The 15,722-nt window shown below is 48.3% G+C and overlaps 1 protein-coding gene across 4 annotated transcripts in view; it reads right to left on the reverse strand.

Moving 5' to 3' along the window:
* Positions 1-1,148: 1,148 nt before the first annotated feature.
* NAPB (NSF attachment protein beta) overlaps positions 1,149-15,722 on the reverse strand; it is a 34,894-nt gene continuing 20,320 nt past the window's right edge. For 3 of the 4 annotated variants that reach the window (XM_081559194.1, XM_081559195.1, XM_081559193.1), the window contains 8 exons: positions 15,609-15,655; positions 15,440-15,517; positions 10,528-10,583; positions 10,041-10,125; positions 6,440-6,544; positions 5,694-5,762; positions 5,334-5,384; positions 1,149-4,156 (listed from right to left, as the gene is read on the reverse strand). In XM_081559194.1, the coding sequence (XP_081415320.1) occupies positions 4,046-4,156; positions 5,334-5,384; positions 5,694-5,762; positions 6,440-6,544; positions 10,041-10,125; positions 10,528-10,583; positions 15,440-15,517; positions 15,609-15,655 (602 nt within the window). In that variant the 3' untranslated portion in view covers positions 1,149-4,045. The remainder of the gene's footprint in view (positions 4,157-5,333; positions 5,385-5,693; positions 5,763-6,439; positions 6,545-10,040; positions 10,126-10,527; positions 10,584-15,439; positions 15,518-15,608; positions 15,656-15,722) is intronic. The other variant, XM_081559196.1, reaches the window with a different exon arrangement.

A 15,722-nucleotide genomic window follows, 5' to 3' on the forward strand; every position in this document is an offset into this window, starting at 1 on the left:
CTGGCCTTGTCACGGCCATGGTGAGTCTGCTCCACAGAGCCTCCTCTGTCTACGGTCACTTCTCTGCTTCTGGGGAGCGGAGGGAAGGGGAGGGCTGTTTCCTAAACTCTGCTGAAGGTGCATCTCAGGGATCTAGGGGACATCTCCGTTTCTCCCCATCTGGATGCTGTGTTGCCAAGTCAGTGGCAGCCTCAGACCCTCAGGACATGCTACCCAAGGGGGCCATTTTGCACCTTCTAGCCTTCGTGTGGAAGATGCAGTCAGCCCAAACTCCAAAGTTCCCCTGCCTCCACTTTTACCCAAAATTTGTTGTACAGACTTTGAAAAAATATTTGGCCAGGTAGTAAGGGAAGACCTTTCTTAAAGGTGACCTTCACAGAAATGTGGTTTTGCCAAAGGCGGTCATCTAAACTGACCAATCTGAGTGTGAGTTACAATTTAAACTAACCTGCGTGTCGCATGCCTTGCCACAGCAGGGACATTTTTTGAGACCAAAAGAGTTATCTGTCGTCTTAATTTGATGGTGTTCCTCTCACTTAAGGTGAAAGGCCATTTGTCCACAGGCACCAAGGCGGGCAGGTGGACAGAGGCACAGGGCCAGCTGGCACATCAGTCAGACCGAGCTGATGCCTAGGAACTGCCCACTTCCCTCCACCGGCAAGGGACTATGGGACCCTCCCCAAGGCTGGTAAAACCCACCACGAGGGCTTCTGTTAAGGAAACAAAGATTCTGAGAGAGGCACCTGAATGAGAAACTAACCCTGAGGATCAACAACAGGGCAGAGCTCCTAAATGGGACCACCTATTACACCATTCATTCATTGTGAGTTTGCCTCGAATGATCTTTGAGGGACCTGAACAAGGCCCTGACAGCACCAAGTCAACAAGGCCCGGCAAGACAGACTGGCCGCTGGCCTCTGCCACCAAGGGGCCGCTTCTCCCTGAACCTTGTTGTGAGCTCCCCGACCTGGCATCAGCGAGGATGGGAACGAGGGGCCTGCAGAGCCCTCGGCAGACCAGCAGTGGCACCAACAGATGGGATGGGTCTTCACAGAGCCCGGACGGCTGTGCCCACTGCCCGGGGACACCTTCCAGGACAAGAAGCCAGCCTTGACCTGTGCAAACTAGCCAGGAAAGACGCACCACGCTGCTCATAACTGGGGCTTTATTTATTGTACAGGTTCACACAAAATACACTGACTCTTGCGAAGGTGGATTTATCATCCAGGCTGAGTTTTCATAATACACCTTCCCCGACAGCCCCGGGGAAGAGAGGCTCAGGCCCCCTCGAAGCCATGGGGGTGGACTCTGGGCATCTGAAATACATGGTGTCAGAGGAAACAATAAACGCACACACTGTGGTTACAGGGGCACTGTCACACGTGGTCACGACTGTGCAAGGACACTGCTTCCAAATCATTCAATAAAAAAGTTCACACAAGCTATAAAAACGTTGCCACAAAAAGCAAAGCTTTCCCATAAGAAATTTTAACTCTTTTGACAATGAACTAAACACGATTCGCTAAAATACAAAGACTGTAACATAGTCATTATATTTTATTCATAAATAACAATTTATAAATGCTGGAAATCACAGCGCTATGAGTCACAGCGCTGCCCACTCTGATGGAACGTTTCCAGGGAGGAAGCCTGGAGCTGTTCCTGGGACTTTTTTCTTCTCACTTTTATGTTCTAATGGTCTGTTCTAGCCATTACAATGATTTTTCACTTTTTCATGTGAAATATTAAAAACAAAAGCATCTTAACTCAGGCACCAATCCTAGTGTTCATTTCAACACAAATAACTCTGATGTGACAAAAGTGAAAGTGAAAGTGGCTCAGTCGTGTCCAACTCTTTGCGACCCCATGGACGATACAGTCCATAGAATTCTCCAGGCCAGAATACTGGAGTAGGTAGCCGTTCCTTTCTCCAGGGGATCTTCCCATCCCAGGGACTGAAAATGCTGCTAACAGTATTTCTCAAAACCACAGGTCTTCAGACAGGGGTCTGTCAGGGGATCAGGATAAAAAGCTAACAAACAAACATCATTCGGTTTTTCCTTTACGTGGCCAGACCATAAGTTTCCTTAACAAGTGGGAGCAGACTTTCCAGACCAGCGACCAGGTACATGGCTGGCAGGCAGGGTTACAGTCCCCCAGGTAGGCAGGCCTGCAGCCAGAGGACACACACTCGTCTCACCCACATGCTTCTGACAGGCTGGGCACTGAATCAGGTGGAGCAACAAAACCCCACTTCTCTAAGTGTTTTTTCTTAAGAGGTTCTGATAGGAAGTGAAGAAGTACCAAGCGGGCTCTGTTCCAAAATGGACCATAACCAACAGCCAGCTTTCTTTTAAGGATCCCAGACCTTTGAAGGAAAAGAAGGAATCCTCACTGGACGCCAGGGTTCAAGGTCAGAGTACCCCGTGTCTCCTGGTCCACTGTGACTGCCCTGTGGGCTGGGATAGAGCCACCACTGCCCCAGCTCTCCACCAGCCCAGGCCGCACAGATGACCTGACGACTATGGCCACCAAATCCTCACGGCTGCCCACAGGGCTGCTCCACAATCAGGCCTCCGCTGATCCTTCTCAGCCTCCTTTCTGCCACTTTCTCCTCCCTCCTAGTCGGACTTGTTCCCCATCCCCTGAGCCCCTTCCTCCCGGCTCAGCCCTCAGCCTGGACCCACTCTCTGTTTCTGCCCAACAGCACCTTCGAATCCCAGTTGCTGGCCACCCAAAACTGCAACACCTTTCAAATACCAGTTAACATCTGACAGGACATAGGAAATCCCATTTATCTGTCAACACTGCCATTACCTAGCAATAAAAGCACATCAAACAAATCACTTAGAAGAGATTCAGGAAACAAGAGCACGTCTAAAGCACAAGGTTATTAGCATGTAACATAAAGGGCAGGGATTAAGTTCATAGGTCAATAGCGCCAATATATAAATCAAAACAATAGGACAGAATTCAACTACACCAGATAAAACAATTCATCGGCTAAGGTCAAATCCCCTCAGAAGCTCACTGGGGCTCTTTCCCGATGGTGCAGTAAACTGTACTGTACTCAGCCCACCAAGCCCATCGTGTCCAATTAACAGATAAAATGAATGACAGACAATTAAAAATGAAAATGAATGACATACAAGCTTCGACTGAGACAACCTCCCGGCTCTGGTGAGTATGTACACGAGGGGACACAAGGGGGCCCTCTCAACATGGGAAAGTGTGTGAACATGAAAGGAAAGGGATATGCCAAGTCAAACACCTTTCTGTGAATGTGAAGCAAGGGTCCTGCCCCAACTAGAAGTGGACACTCCCTCCAGGAAAGGAAGGCACCTGTCTCTCCTAGATCTCACGCATGGTGTACTTGTGAGCTCAGGCTCACCTCCACACGGCCACACACGTCAGCGGGCTGTGTCAGGAAGCTCCCTCACCCCCACTGCAAGCAGCCAGCAAGCCTGGCTGACCTGAATTCTCACGTGCACATCAGCTACAGAACAATGCACAAGAGCAGGGAAACTGGTCACTGGTACCGTCAAAAGAATCACGAGATAACAAAAAGGATAAATGATTCTAATGAGGAAACCCATAAATGCATTCCGAACAACCATCCGACACTAAACACACACGTTTAGAGGATCCACCAAGGTGCAAGTTCACAGAGAACATGCAAAGCATCTATTAGAACAACTGGGTTGGGTACGCAAGTCCAGGAAAAGGGACATAACAACATGTGGCAAAATGAAACACGAGCTCTGCACATACTGAAATAACAAGGAGGAAGATTCTGAAGTAGTTCTTGGAAAACTCTGGGGACTCTTGACAAGCAGGAGACAGCCTGTCACACACTCACAATACGCATAGGAGCAGACCACCCACCCACAGCACGGTGACACATGCGGCGGCTTAAACACACACACACACATCGTCAGGCTCATGTGCAACGAAATGAAGCCGTTGAACAGGCATCCCACAATGATCACTGGCCCTAACATGAAATGAACGCGGATGCGGCGGCATGCCGCAGGGACGCTGCGCCTCATTTGAGGTCTCCATCCCCCTCCCCATCCCCCTGGATGGATTTCTTGATGCGCAGCAGCATGGTGGTGAGCCACTGGTCCAGGCGGGAGATGGAGTCAAACTCCTTCACCTGGTGAAGGGAAGAGAAGCAGAAAGTGGTCCACAGAAACACAGTCAGACACAGAATTACACCACACTAACTCTGTAAAATCATTCATTCTAGTTTACAACTTTCTTCAGTAAGAGCTTTTTACATTGCTCTTATGCTAACATGCTATGGAAAAAATCCACAGCAGCCTTTGAAACTGGACAAAGAGCACGTTTAATGTGACAAAGGACATGCTGCTGCTGCTAAGTTGCTTCAGTCATGTCTGACTCTGCTCGACCCCATAGACGGCAGCCCACCAGGCCTCGCCATCCCTGGGACTCTCCAGGCAAGAATACTGGAGTGGGTTGCCATTTCCTTCTCCAGTGCATGAAAGGGAAAAGTGGAAGTGAAGTCGCTCAGTCGTGTCCGACTCTTAGCGACCCCATGGACTGTAGCCTACCAGGCTCCTCCGTCCATGGGATTTTCCAGGCAAGAGTACTGGAGTGGGGTGCCATTGCCTTCTCCGACAAAGGACATAACACTTGGTATAAGAACAAGGGGACGTGGAAAATTAATGTGGCCCCAGTCTCCAATGAACACAAAACACAGTTGCAAAGAGAGACCAAAAGGAAAAATTCCTTCAACTCATTTCCATGAGTCATTAAAGAATGGACTTTCACAGGGTGAAAACGGTTTTGTAGCAAAAGTTAAAGGGGGAAACTCGCTTCCCCACCATGGCTTCAAAGCCAGATTGAATAAATTACTGAAGGGCACTAAGAAATTCACTTTGATTCTAAACATAAGATGGAAAAAGATGGGAAAACAGGAAATTGGTGAATGTAAAAAATTTTTTCCCATTTTATGCCAAGAATATAACAAACACTCACTGCTTTATGTTTTATATTTAACTGATTTAACTGATATTTAATGGATATTACTTCACACTTATTTATGGATCAGATTATTTTCCATAGAAAATATCCAAATAAATCCTAACTGTATGTGATATATGTTTGCCTTGCAGCTAAAGTCAGCAGAGCTCATAGACTGTCTTAATTTTGAAGGTTTGTGGAATCTAAAAACATTTCTTTTGGAAAACAACACAGGTATAGCACAATGATATCCAAATAGATGTTTAGCATTTACACGATGAAAAAGAGAAGTTGTACCTACAATGTAAACTTTCAGGGAACACACTAAATCCCAAAGGGGAACTTACTGCTTCTGTGTAAGCTTCACTGTTCTGTTCTTCATGAGCTTCTAGAAGTTTCTGGGAACATAAATACAGAAAAATTATCTTGGTTGGCTAAAAAGTTCCATCTATGAATGGATACTTTAAACAGAGAAACAGCCTTCTTACTACACTGATGTTGCCAAATGACTTACAAAAATGGGGAAGTTTTCAAATACAAGAGGCACCCAGGTCAGGGATCCAGCCTTGTGCTAACATTTCTGATCCGCCCAATTCAGAGCATGGTGCGCACCCGACCCTAACGGCATCTGAGCCCTAATGTGCGACAGGAGGACTCACGACTTCACAGGGTTAAAACGTTGCTGGATTCCAATCCCACTTACTCACTTTCAGTAATTTGCATTCTCTAGAGTCAGTGAATGCTGGAAACATTTCCTCGTATTTTTCAAGAGCAAGCTGGGGAAGAAAACCACTTGTTAACATCTGAGTCACTGAACCAGAAAATGATGTTCTATTGACGTTCTATTAACATAAACACAATTTATTTACATCCTGTTTAATTGTTACACTCAACATCAAATGCAACCTGTAATGATCAAATCTACTTATTTTGAATTTCAATTTCAGTTAAGAATAAACTTCTAAAGCAGTTTTTCTGAAAGAGGCTGCTGTGGAGAAGACCACACGGGACAGATGTCATCGTCAAACCTCCCAGGGCAGGCGTCTGCTCTCGGGCACTGGATGGATGCTGTGCCCGGATGCCAGGGCCCAAACCCCAACCCTGTTCCCACCTCTGCCTCCAGCCTTCACTCTCCTTTTCACTTCTCCCAATCCTCACTCCAACTCCACTTCTGAGTCTAAAAAAAGACATGATTCTACTTTTCCTGTCTTCCCTCAAGCCCCCTGATTTCTTTAAACCAAACTACTGAACGATGTGTGGCCCCTGGGTTGCTTTAACTTAAGAGCCTTGAAAGCTGGGATTCCAGCAGCCGCAGGACAGCCAGGGTGGGGTCAGGGACTCATCCCTGCCTTGTTTTTCATGGATGCAGCACAGTTTTGCTCCGGATGACGGCTGAGCACCTGCATTCAGGGTGAATGAAGCACATCAGAAGCTGCGCCTCAGGGCGCCTCACCTTGGCATTCAGCTCATCCACTATGAAGTGGCAGAGGGCGGCTTTAAAGAAGTAATCCTTTGCGCTGTACTTCAACAGAGGGTTATCCATGGTGTTGGCCCCAATCTAGGCAAGAAAGTGGGATCAGAGTGAAAAGGTTGGCTCGTCTACAAAAAGCACGCTGACCCTCACCCGCTCTTTAGCAAGTGCTCTGTCTGTGTCTTATGTTAGTGAAGCTATCAAATCCATTCTTTTAACCCAAAGTCATGTACCAGAAATGTTACTAGACAGGAAACAGTATTTGAGACATAAAGTGCTGAACCTGTTAAAAGCGACTCAGAATTCCATGTCCAGGAGGATGGAACAGACACGCTGTCTCTGTCCCTCCCGCTAAGTACAACTAAAAGCCTTGATCCTTTGATAGAAAACGAACGTCAGGAGATTAAAAGGTAGAGAGAAGAGCAGACCAGCACGGGGCACAGGGCAAATGGCAGGGAGTTGCCTGCTTTTTATGCCTGCATAAATCCCTGACTTGGAACTGAAAAAGCCAACAACCCATAAATGCCAGCGGGTGCGGCAAAGAAAAATAAGAGTGAGGGAATAGATGGAAGTCGGCTTTCTCTAGCCAGAGGACCAGGAGAGGAGCAGAGCACAAGACAGGGAAGGCTCAGATGACACCCGGTCTGATCCACCCTACCCACAACAGTAAAAACCAGAGAGAGACGGGATGCCCGTCCTCCTGGGACTGGGCGGAGCTCAATTCTCCTGCCAAGGGAGCCACCTAGGAGCCAGCCTGTGCCCCCACCACAGAGGCCTTGGAGCCCATGTGGGGCTTGCACCATGCCTCCTAGAGGAAATGAGGTGTCCTCGCCTCCCAGTGCGCCTGGCTTCACCATCACCTGCTAGGAACCAGGAGGCCGGGTGGGGAGCCTGGTCCTATACCTCCACCTGGCAGGAACAGGTCATACCCCTTCAGTGTCAAAGAAGACCAGCTGAGAGAGGAAGTTTAAACAAGACGTGTCCTATAACACAATGTGAAACTACCCAGTTTTCAAGTAAAACTCACTTGCAATCCCAAGAAAAGGGAACAACTCAGGTCGAATGAAAAAAAGAGTAACTAATAAACAATAGTTCTCACATAGAAGAGATGTTAGAATTATCTAACAGATGTTAAAGGAATCCTCCTAAAATGTTTCCACCGGCCATTACAAAAGTGCTTGAGACCAGAGGGAAAACCGAGCATCAACGAAGAAAGAAAAAAAATTCGCAGCAAAAAGCCCGAGAAGATACAAAGAAGAAATGAGCAGAAACTTCAGAACTGAAATACGTAATACCTGACATAAAAAATGGATGGGTTCAACAGCAGAACCCATGGAAGAGAGGGAGGACTCAGGGAACTGATGGTAGAACATTCGAAATTACTTGGTCTGAACAGCAGAGAGAAGACAGACTGAGAAAAGAGGAACAGAGCATTGGGATGTATGTGACAATAAAACAAGGCCTGACATCTGGGCCGTCTGAGTCCCAGAAGAGGAGAGAAAGGAGTGGCTAAAAATCACTTGAAAATATAGTAGCTGAAACTTTCCTAAATTTGGCAAGAAACGTAAACCTACATATTCCAGAAGTTTAGTGACCCCAAACAAAATCAAAGCAAAAACACCCTTGCTAAGACATACAAACTTCTGAAAATTGAAGACAAAGGAAAACATTTTGAAAGCAACAGAGAGTAACACCACCACACCTACAGGGAAAACAGCCTGAATGACAGTAAACCTCTCATCAGAAACTAAGCCAGCCGTGAGGGCACATTTCTCAAGTGCTGAAAAAGAGCTGTCAACCCAGAATTGTACACCCAGGGAAAACTGTATACCTAGCTTCAGGAATGAAGGGGAAATCAAAACATTCACAGGTGAAGAGACACCAGGAAAATGCGTCACCAGCAAACCTACCCTAAAAGAATGGCAAACGTTGCCCTCTAAGTAGAACAAAATACAGGAAGAGATCCTGAAACATCAAGAAGAAAGAACACAGTAAGCAAGATATGGGAAAATACGATGGGCCTTTCTTCTCCTCTTCAGTTTTGTAAATTAAATTGGGTGACTGAAGTGAAAATTGTAATAGTGACTGATGTGTTTCTCAAAGTGTGTAGAGGAAATACTAAAGACAATTATATATTGAATGGGGGAGGATAAAGGGAACAGAAAGTAAGGTAAGGTTTCTATATTTCATTGGAACTGAAAAAAATGATATCATTACCCTGTGATACATTATGTAAATGTAACACCTAGAGTAAAACACTACAAAGGCTATTTAGAGAGAGATACTCAAAAATACTATAGGTAATCAAGCAACCCCCAGAAGGCAGGAAAAAAGAAACAGAAAAACAAAAAACAGAGAATAAACAGAAAACAAAAAAATAAAATGGCAGACTTCAGTTGTAATATGTCAATAATTACATTAAATGTGAATGGTCCAAATCCATCAATTAAAAGACAGAAACTGGCAGAGTAGATTTAAAAAACAAGACCCAACTCTATGCTGTCTACAACAAACTCACTCCAACTGTAACAACATAGGCAGAGTGAAAGAAAAAGAATGCATAAAGATATGTCATATACACATTAATCAAAAGAAAGCAGGAGAGGCTATATTTAGTATCAGATAAAGACTTCAGAGCCAAGAGAATTACCAGAGACAGAAGGGGGCATTATATGATAAAAGGGCCAATGCAGCAAGACATAGCAACCCTAAATAAGTATGCAGCAAACAGAGCTGCAAAATAACGTGTAGCAACGACTGCTAGAAATGCAAGCTAGACAGATCCACAATGATAGAGACTGCAACACTCCACTCTCAACAACAGGAACAGAAAATCGGCAAGTATACAGAAGAATCCAACACCATCAACCACAAGCAGCTTATCAACATTTGTAGAACATTCACCCAGCAACAGCAGCACCACAGAACATAACACAAACTTACAAGGACAGAAATCACACAGACTGCACTTTCCAGCCACAACAGGATCAAACTAGAAACCAAAAACAAAGATAACAGGGACATCTCCAAACCCTTGGAAACTAAACAAAACACTTATTAAAAAAGCCAGGGAAATCAATAAATTATTTATTGCTATTATAAAAATAAATAAAGATAAAACAATGTAACAGAATCATAACAAGACAGTCAAAGCAGCACTTAGAGGGCAACTGATAGCACTAAAAAAGGCCACACAACAAAGAGGACAATCAGTAAGTTAAGCTTCCACCATCAACACCCTAAAAAAGAAGAGCAAAATAAATCCAAAGAAAGTAGAGGATAGAAATCAGAATAACAGAAGGAATTGATGAAAATAGAAAAACAGTACAGAAAACCACTGAATTCTACCAAGTATCTAAAGAATTAACACCAATCCTCTACAAACTCTTCCAAAAAACAGAAGAGAACTCTTTCTAACTCATTCTGAGGCTAGTACTACCTTGCTACCGAAGTCAAAGACATCACAAGAGAAAATTAAAGATCAACAGCCCGTATGAATACATGATGCAAAATCCTGAACAAAACACTAGCACACGAACTCCAGTAGGCCTTCTGCTCGAAGCTGCGCAGACAGCAGCCTCACCTGCTCGAAGATCTCGATGGCCTTCTGGTACTGCTCCAGCTGGGCGGCGTACGCGGCCACTTTCAGCAAACACTTGTTAGCCGAGCTGAAACCAAGAACCAGGGCAGGGTGACAGTCCCAGAGAAAAATGACAAGACACCTCGGCGCACCTTCACCAGGTCCAGTGCAAGAGACTCCCAGAGAAAAAGCAGAGGTTTGCCTTTCATCACACATCACAAAACTATCAGAACCTCTCATCACACATCACACAACTGTCAGAACTTCTCATCACGTCACACAACTGTCAGAACCTTTCATCACACGACACAAATCTATCAGAACCTTTCATCACACAACACCAACCTATCAGAACCTTTCATCACATGTCACAAATCTATCAGAACCTTTCACCACACAACACAAATCTATCAGAACCTTTCCTCACACATCACAAACTATCAGAACCTTTCATCACATATCACAAAATTGTAAAAAAAACGATACTTGCCTGTTGGACTCCTCCCCCTTGTAATAATCGGCTGATTGTTCATAATGGGCGATAGCCTGAAAACACACACATATTTTACTCGAACTACTTGAAGAGTTGTATTTACATTTGCACAGGTATTTTTCCTATCAAGAAACCCTTTTCAGCAGCACAACTTTCATAACCCGGCTTGCTTTATTTTGGGAACACAAGAAAGCATGTGCTTCCAGAAACCTGGTGGCAGGTGGCTTGCCGTCCACCAGACTCTCTTCTTCCTGACCCCCCACCCAGACAAATGCCCACCACCCCATTTCCCCAGGTCTATGCAGTCAGGGGCAGCCACGTGACCCATCCTCTCCAAGGGGATGTCAGCAGACATGCTGTGGCCCACCTCCAGGCGTGGTCCATACAGCTGACTCTGCAGCCTCCTCCAGGCCTGCCCCCTTCCTATGAGCTGAAGGCAGCGACCACGTCTAGTGATGCTGCAAGCCATACACTGAAGATGGCAGCCCTTCTGTCAGCCTGGTTCCCAAGTGGTGTCCCCACCACTGCCAAACCCTAAGTGGTGACAGAGTTGAGCTATTCCACTCAGCTCTATGGCTTCCTGCAGCAGCACAGACGTTCCTACAAGACCTAGGGATCCTGTAGAATTAGGGTGTTGCCTTCCATCTAGATGGGGGTGCTGTGAACTGTCAAGTGGAGAGCAAACACGCTGCAGTCTGGAGAGCTAGAAGCCTTGCTCGTGCTGCGGCATAGGACACAGTGAAATAAAGCACCCGACGACTCAGAAAACAGAACCCATGCTGCTGGAGCAGGAACTCTAGGGGAAGAGACAGACAGCAGTGCCTGGTTTTCAGCAAGGTTTCCTAAGAGAGAAGAACTCTGGAAAGATCAGCTGGTTTGTAGGCAATTATACAAGGACAGAACCTCATAAGATTGAAAAGGCCAACGTCTTCTATACCCCAACTGGCCAAGAGAAGTCAGATGGCATTTTCAGCAGGGGTGGGCCAAACAGGTCTGCAGCAGGCCTCATGACACACACAATGGCTTCGTGAGCCACCCCATCCGTTGCCCCGTGGCTCTCCCACGGCAGCACAGAGGCCACCACCAAGGACACGGGCATGAACGGGCAGGGCTGTGCCCGGAGACCTGACTGTGGAAGGTGGAATTTCAACCCCACACACTTTATGTGCCATGCAATGTTCTTCCCACCAGTGATCACAAAACGTAAGAGCTGTCCTTAGTTTGTGGGCGTAAACAGACAGTAGATGTGCACATTCCTGCCTTAAACATACAGGTTCACCCAAGGAATGGAGAGGAGGCAAGGCCTGACGTGGACTCAGGCCAGCAGCTCAGTGTCTGCAGGGCAGCCCCAAGGATCTGAGACGGGGACATGGGGATGCAGGGGAACCCCATCAGAAGAGCCCTCATGCTGGGGTCACTGAGAACCCCCAGAGCTGACTGCAGGGCCTTGGGCCCTTTCCCGCGGGCAGTGGCGGAACAACCAGGGAGCAGAGCCACCTCTGGAGCCACGTCAGCCTCGATTAGACTGCAGGGCACCAGGGCCCATTTGTGAAGCAGACACTTCCGTGTGGAGTCACGACGTTTGGGGTCTACGGGTCAGCCATGCAGCCCTCCCCCTCACTAACACGCTCCCATACAAGTTTTCTGAGTATAACTGATAATAGGAGAAAAACTGGGAACAATTTAAGTGATTAAATATAATGGGCTACTGTGCTAAGATGAAGAATAATGACAAGAAGTATCAATTGAAAAGTCCTTTATGAAACAGCACATTCAAAAACAGCCATAAAAAAACATATACCTGAAAGAAACACCTGGAATCCACTCCTTTGGAGCAGGGGCAGAGCCATCACACACACCCACTCCCCCCCACAACACACAAACACACTCCCAAGGACCTTCCTCTCCCACTACCCTGTGAGCACCAAGGGTAGGCAGGCCCAGTGCGATGCCTGTCACAGCAAGTGCTCAGCAAACAGGCGCTGAGTGGACAAAGGCAGCTGTACTTCACAGGCAGTCCTGGTTACGATACCACCAGGTTTCCCATGAATTTCTAACTAACCAAATATCGTCTCTGAATTGTCTGCATCCTCTAAAGTACTCGGCACTCCTTCCCATTGTAATGATGGGATAAGTATGGGAAACAAGACCAAGTCATCGTGCAGGGAACCAGGCTGTGTGCCTTCTCTCCAAGGAGGGAGCAAACTACTCACCTATCTGCTCTCACTGCCCAAAATCCAAGGAGCGGGGCTGGCCTGGAGCAGTGGGACTGCTGTTCGGGAGGGTGTGCCTGTGTGCTCAGTCGCTTCAGTCGTGTCTGACGCTTTGTGACACCATCGACTGTAGCCCGCCAAGCGCTTCAGTCCATGGAATTCCCCAGGCATTCCTGGATACTGGAGTGGGTTGCCATGCCCTTCTCCAGGGGATCTTCCTGACTCAGACTGAACCTGCACCTCTTGTGTCTCCTGCACTGGCAGGAGGATTCTTTACCACTAGTACCACCTGGGAAGCCCTCAAGGATGATAATAAATATCAAAAGTAGAACACAACTATCAAGAACAACAGAGTATGTAACAATGAATCCAGACAAAATTATTACCCTCTAATTTGGATAAAGCAATCACTATACTTCTCCCTGGGGAGCCTGATAAGCCGCAGCATGCTGAAGAGCACTGGGCCCTGAAGGCAGAGATGGGGCTCCAGGACCACGGTCACCAGCAGAGCCTTACAGACAACACAGCGGCTGAGGGTCAAGCTCTAGAGCCCACTGTGTAGGTAAAACAGCCTTCAGACGGATCATTCTTTTAGAAACTACACCCTGAGAAGCCTACCCTACCCTATAGACACCTACTCTATGCTAACACAGACAAGAGAAACCCCGTTCTCCAGGGACTTGAACCAGGGCTCCTCTGGGTCACTGATGATTATGACTGTTACTATATTAATGTTTTACTTGGAGTCAAAGGAGAAATGTACGTTTACTGAACTTCACATGTCCCAGCTCGCTGGCTAAAATCCGAGTGAACCAGGGACACACTGTGGCCACATTAACAGGGAAGAAACTCAATCGTGAATGAATCAGACACAAGGTGCCTTAGTGTAACTGATTTTTCAAGCAAATGTCGTGCGCCACCGACCCAATCTGGAGAGGCCCACCAGGGAGGCAAGGGCAAGGACGTTTCTAGACACAGGAGCCCAAAGGGAAGGTGAGCTGCTCCACGTGCCTTCACTCCACACCGCTGACACCCCTGACCCCAACACCCCCAACCCCATCAGGGCCCATGAGCAACGTGAACAACAGCAGGAGCACTGGGGGTGACGTGACAGGCTGCAGGAACTCCCGTGACAAACTGTCAACATTGTTTAACAAAAAGAAAACCAACCAGGAATTCACCACAGATCGTTTTAGCCGCCCTGAATCTCACAGAGACGCATGTGGTGAAGAGGCTGCCAGAGACCTTGCCCTTCAGACCGAAAACGGAACGCTGAGGTCAGGAGAGGACGCAGCGGCCTCGGCTGGCCAGACACTCTGCCCACCAGCACTCACCCTCTCAGGACAGCTCAGACTCAGTAAAGACGAAGCCCGCTCCAGACACCCTGACCAGACAAGCGTCCCAGCCCTGCTACTCCTGCTCTGCCATCGACTCTACAGACTCAGAGTTGCAAAGACGGGCTCAGGGCTGGGGCTCATCACTTGCTCCTGGGTCAGAGAAAACCACCCCAGGAGATACGGCACGCGGCCCTGATGTGGTCAAGGTCTGAGGGTGGCCTCAGAAGAGCAGGGCACAGTACGACAGGAATGGCCCAGAGACAGTCCATGACACAAGACAGCGAGTTCTGAGCCACGTGACCAACAGGGGCGTCCCCGTGAAGTCAGAGGGGGAAGTAGCCTGTCCCATGGCAGTCCTGAGGGGCTGTCCATCTGCTCTGGCGGGAAGGCACCCTCGGCTCGCTCAGCAGAGCCAGAGTCTCGGACACACTGGTATACCAGAGGCAGGCTTGGGCCAGTGTGGGGCACCCACTGCAGTGGAGGGAGAGAGCGAGACAGGGGTGGTGAGTGGGCCGTCAGAGCGCCTATAAGGGGGCCCTGAGGTGGAGAGCGATGGGTGTGTCCTGGAGAGGGTGGAGGCCCCAGTTTTCATGAGGCGGCTGGGACAGTTCTCATCACAGTATCAAATGGGCAAAGCTCTGCAGGAGAACTGACGTGTGGGGGAAGAGCTCAGAGCAGAGGGAACAGCAGTCACAGGCCCTGAGGCAGAACATGCCTGACCCGTGAGAGGCTCTGGAGAGGTCAGGGTGGCCACCACACGAGGAACAGGGGAGCACGGCAGGGGGAGAGGTGCCGGGTGAGGAGGCGAGGAGGCGGGCCCCGAGGCTCTAAGTAGTGGAGAAACCACCTGATTCACTGCTGACACGGACGAGCTGCTGCCAGACAGAGCACTTCATGCTGTGAAGCTGTGTGAGCACCGAGGACCATGGGAGCGAGGGCAGGGAGGGGATGAGAACCCAGCCCCCAGAGAAGAGGAGGAAGCAGCCATGGGCAGGGGTGAGAGCACCAGGCAGGACCATGCTCCAGAGGCCAAGGGAGAGGTGAAACAGGAAGCGAGAGTGACAACAGTCCAGGGCGGAAGCAGGCAAGGGATGAAGGTGATCTCTGAGCTCAGTGTCCACCACCGACAGAACCAGCCGTCCCTCCCTGATGCATGCCTGCTGCCCACGGTGCTCAGTTTTACCTAAATGCTGTCCCAAATCTGAGCAAAGGCAGCCTGGAGCCCTGGCAAGGGGTTTCCCTCCCGCCACCACCCGAGATCTCCAGGGGACCCCACCTGCATGTGATTCCCTCTGCCCTCACGTCCCCACCGCAGGGGCGCCTGGGGTCCCCGCACACCAGCTCCCCCCATCTGCGCACCTTCTCAATGTCCACCAGCTCTGTCTCGTAGATCTCTGCGATGGTGATGTGGTGCTTGGCCGCAATCGTGAACCTTCCCTGGGGAGGAAACAGAGCGGTCACATCCCAGTTAACTGTGAGCCATCTTGAGGGCTCCACCCCACGGCCGCTCAAGCAAGGCAGGTCTTACCATGTCTGTGTAAATGTCGATGGCTGCATTTAAGCAGTTGATAGCCTCTGAAGCGAAGGCATTCAAGAGAAACAATGAAAAATCCATTCAGTCAGAGGGTTTGCTAAGCCTGTC

This window comes from Giraffa tippelskirchi, chromosome 13 (genome assembly GCF_054371585.1).
Source record: "Giraffa tippelskirchi isolate mGirTip1 chromosome 13, T2T-mGirTip1v1.2.pri, whole genome shotgun sequence".
Taxonomy (NCBI): domain Eukaryota; kingdom Metazoa; phylum Chordata; class Mammalia; order Artiodactyla; family Giraffidae; genus Giraffa; species Giraffa tippelskirchi.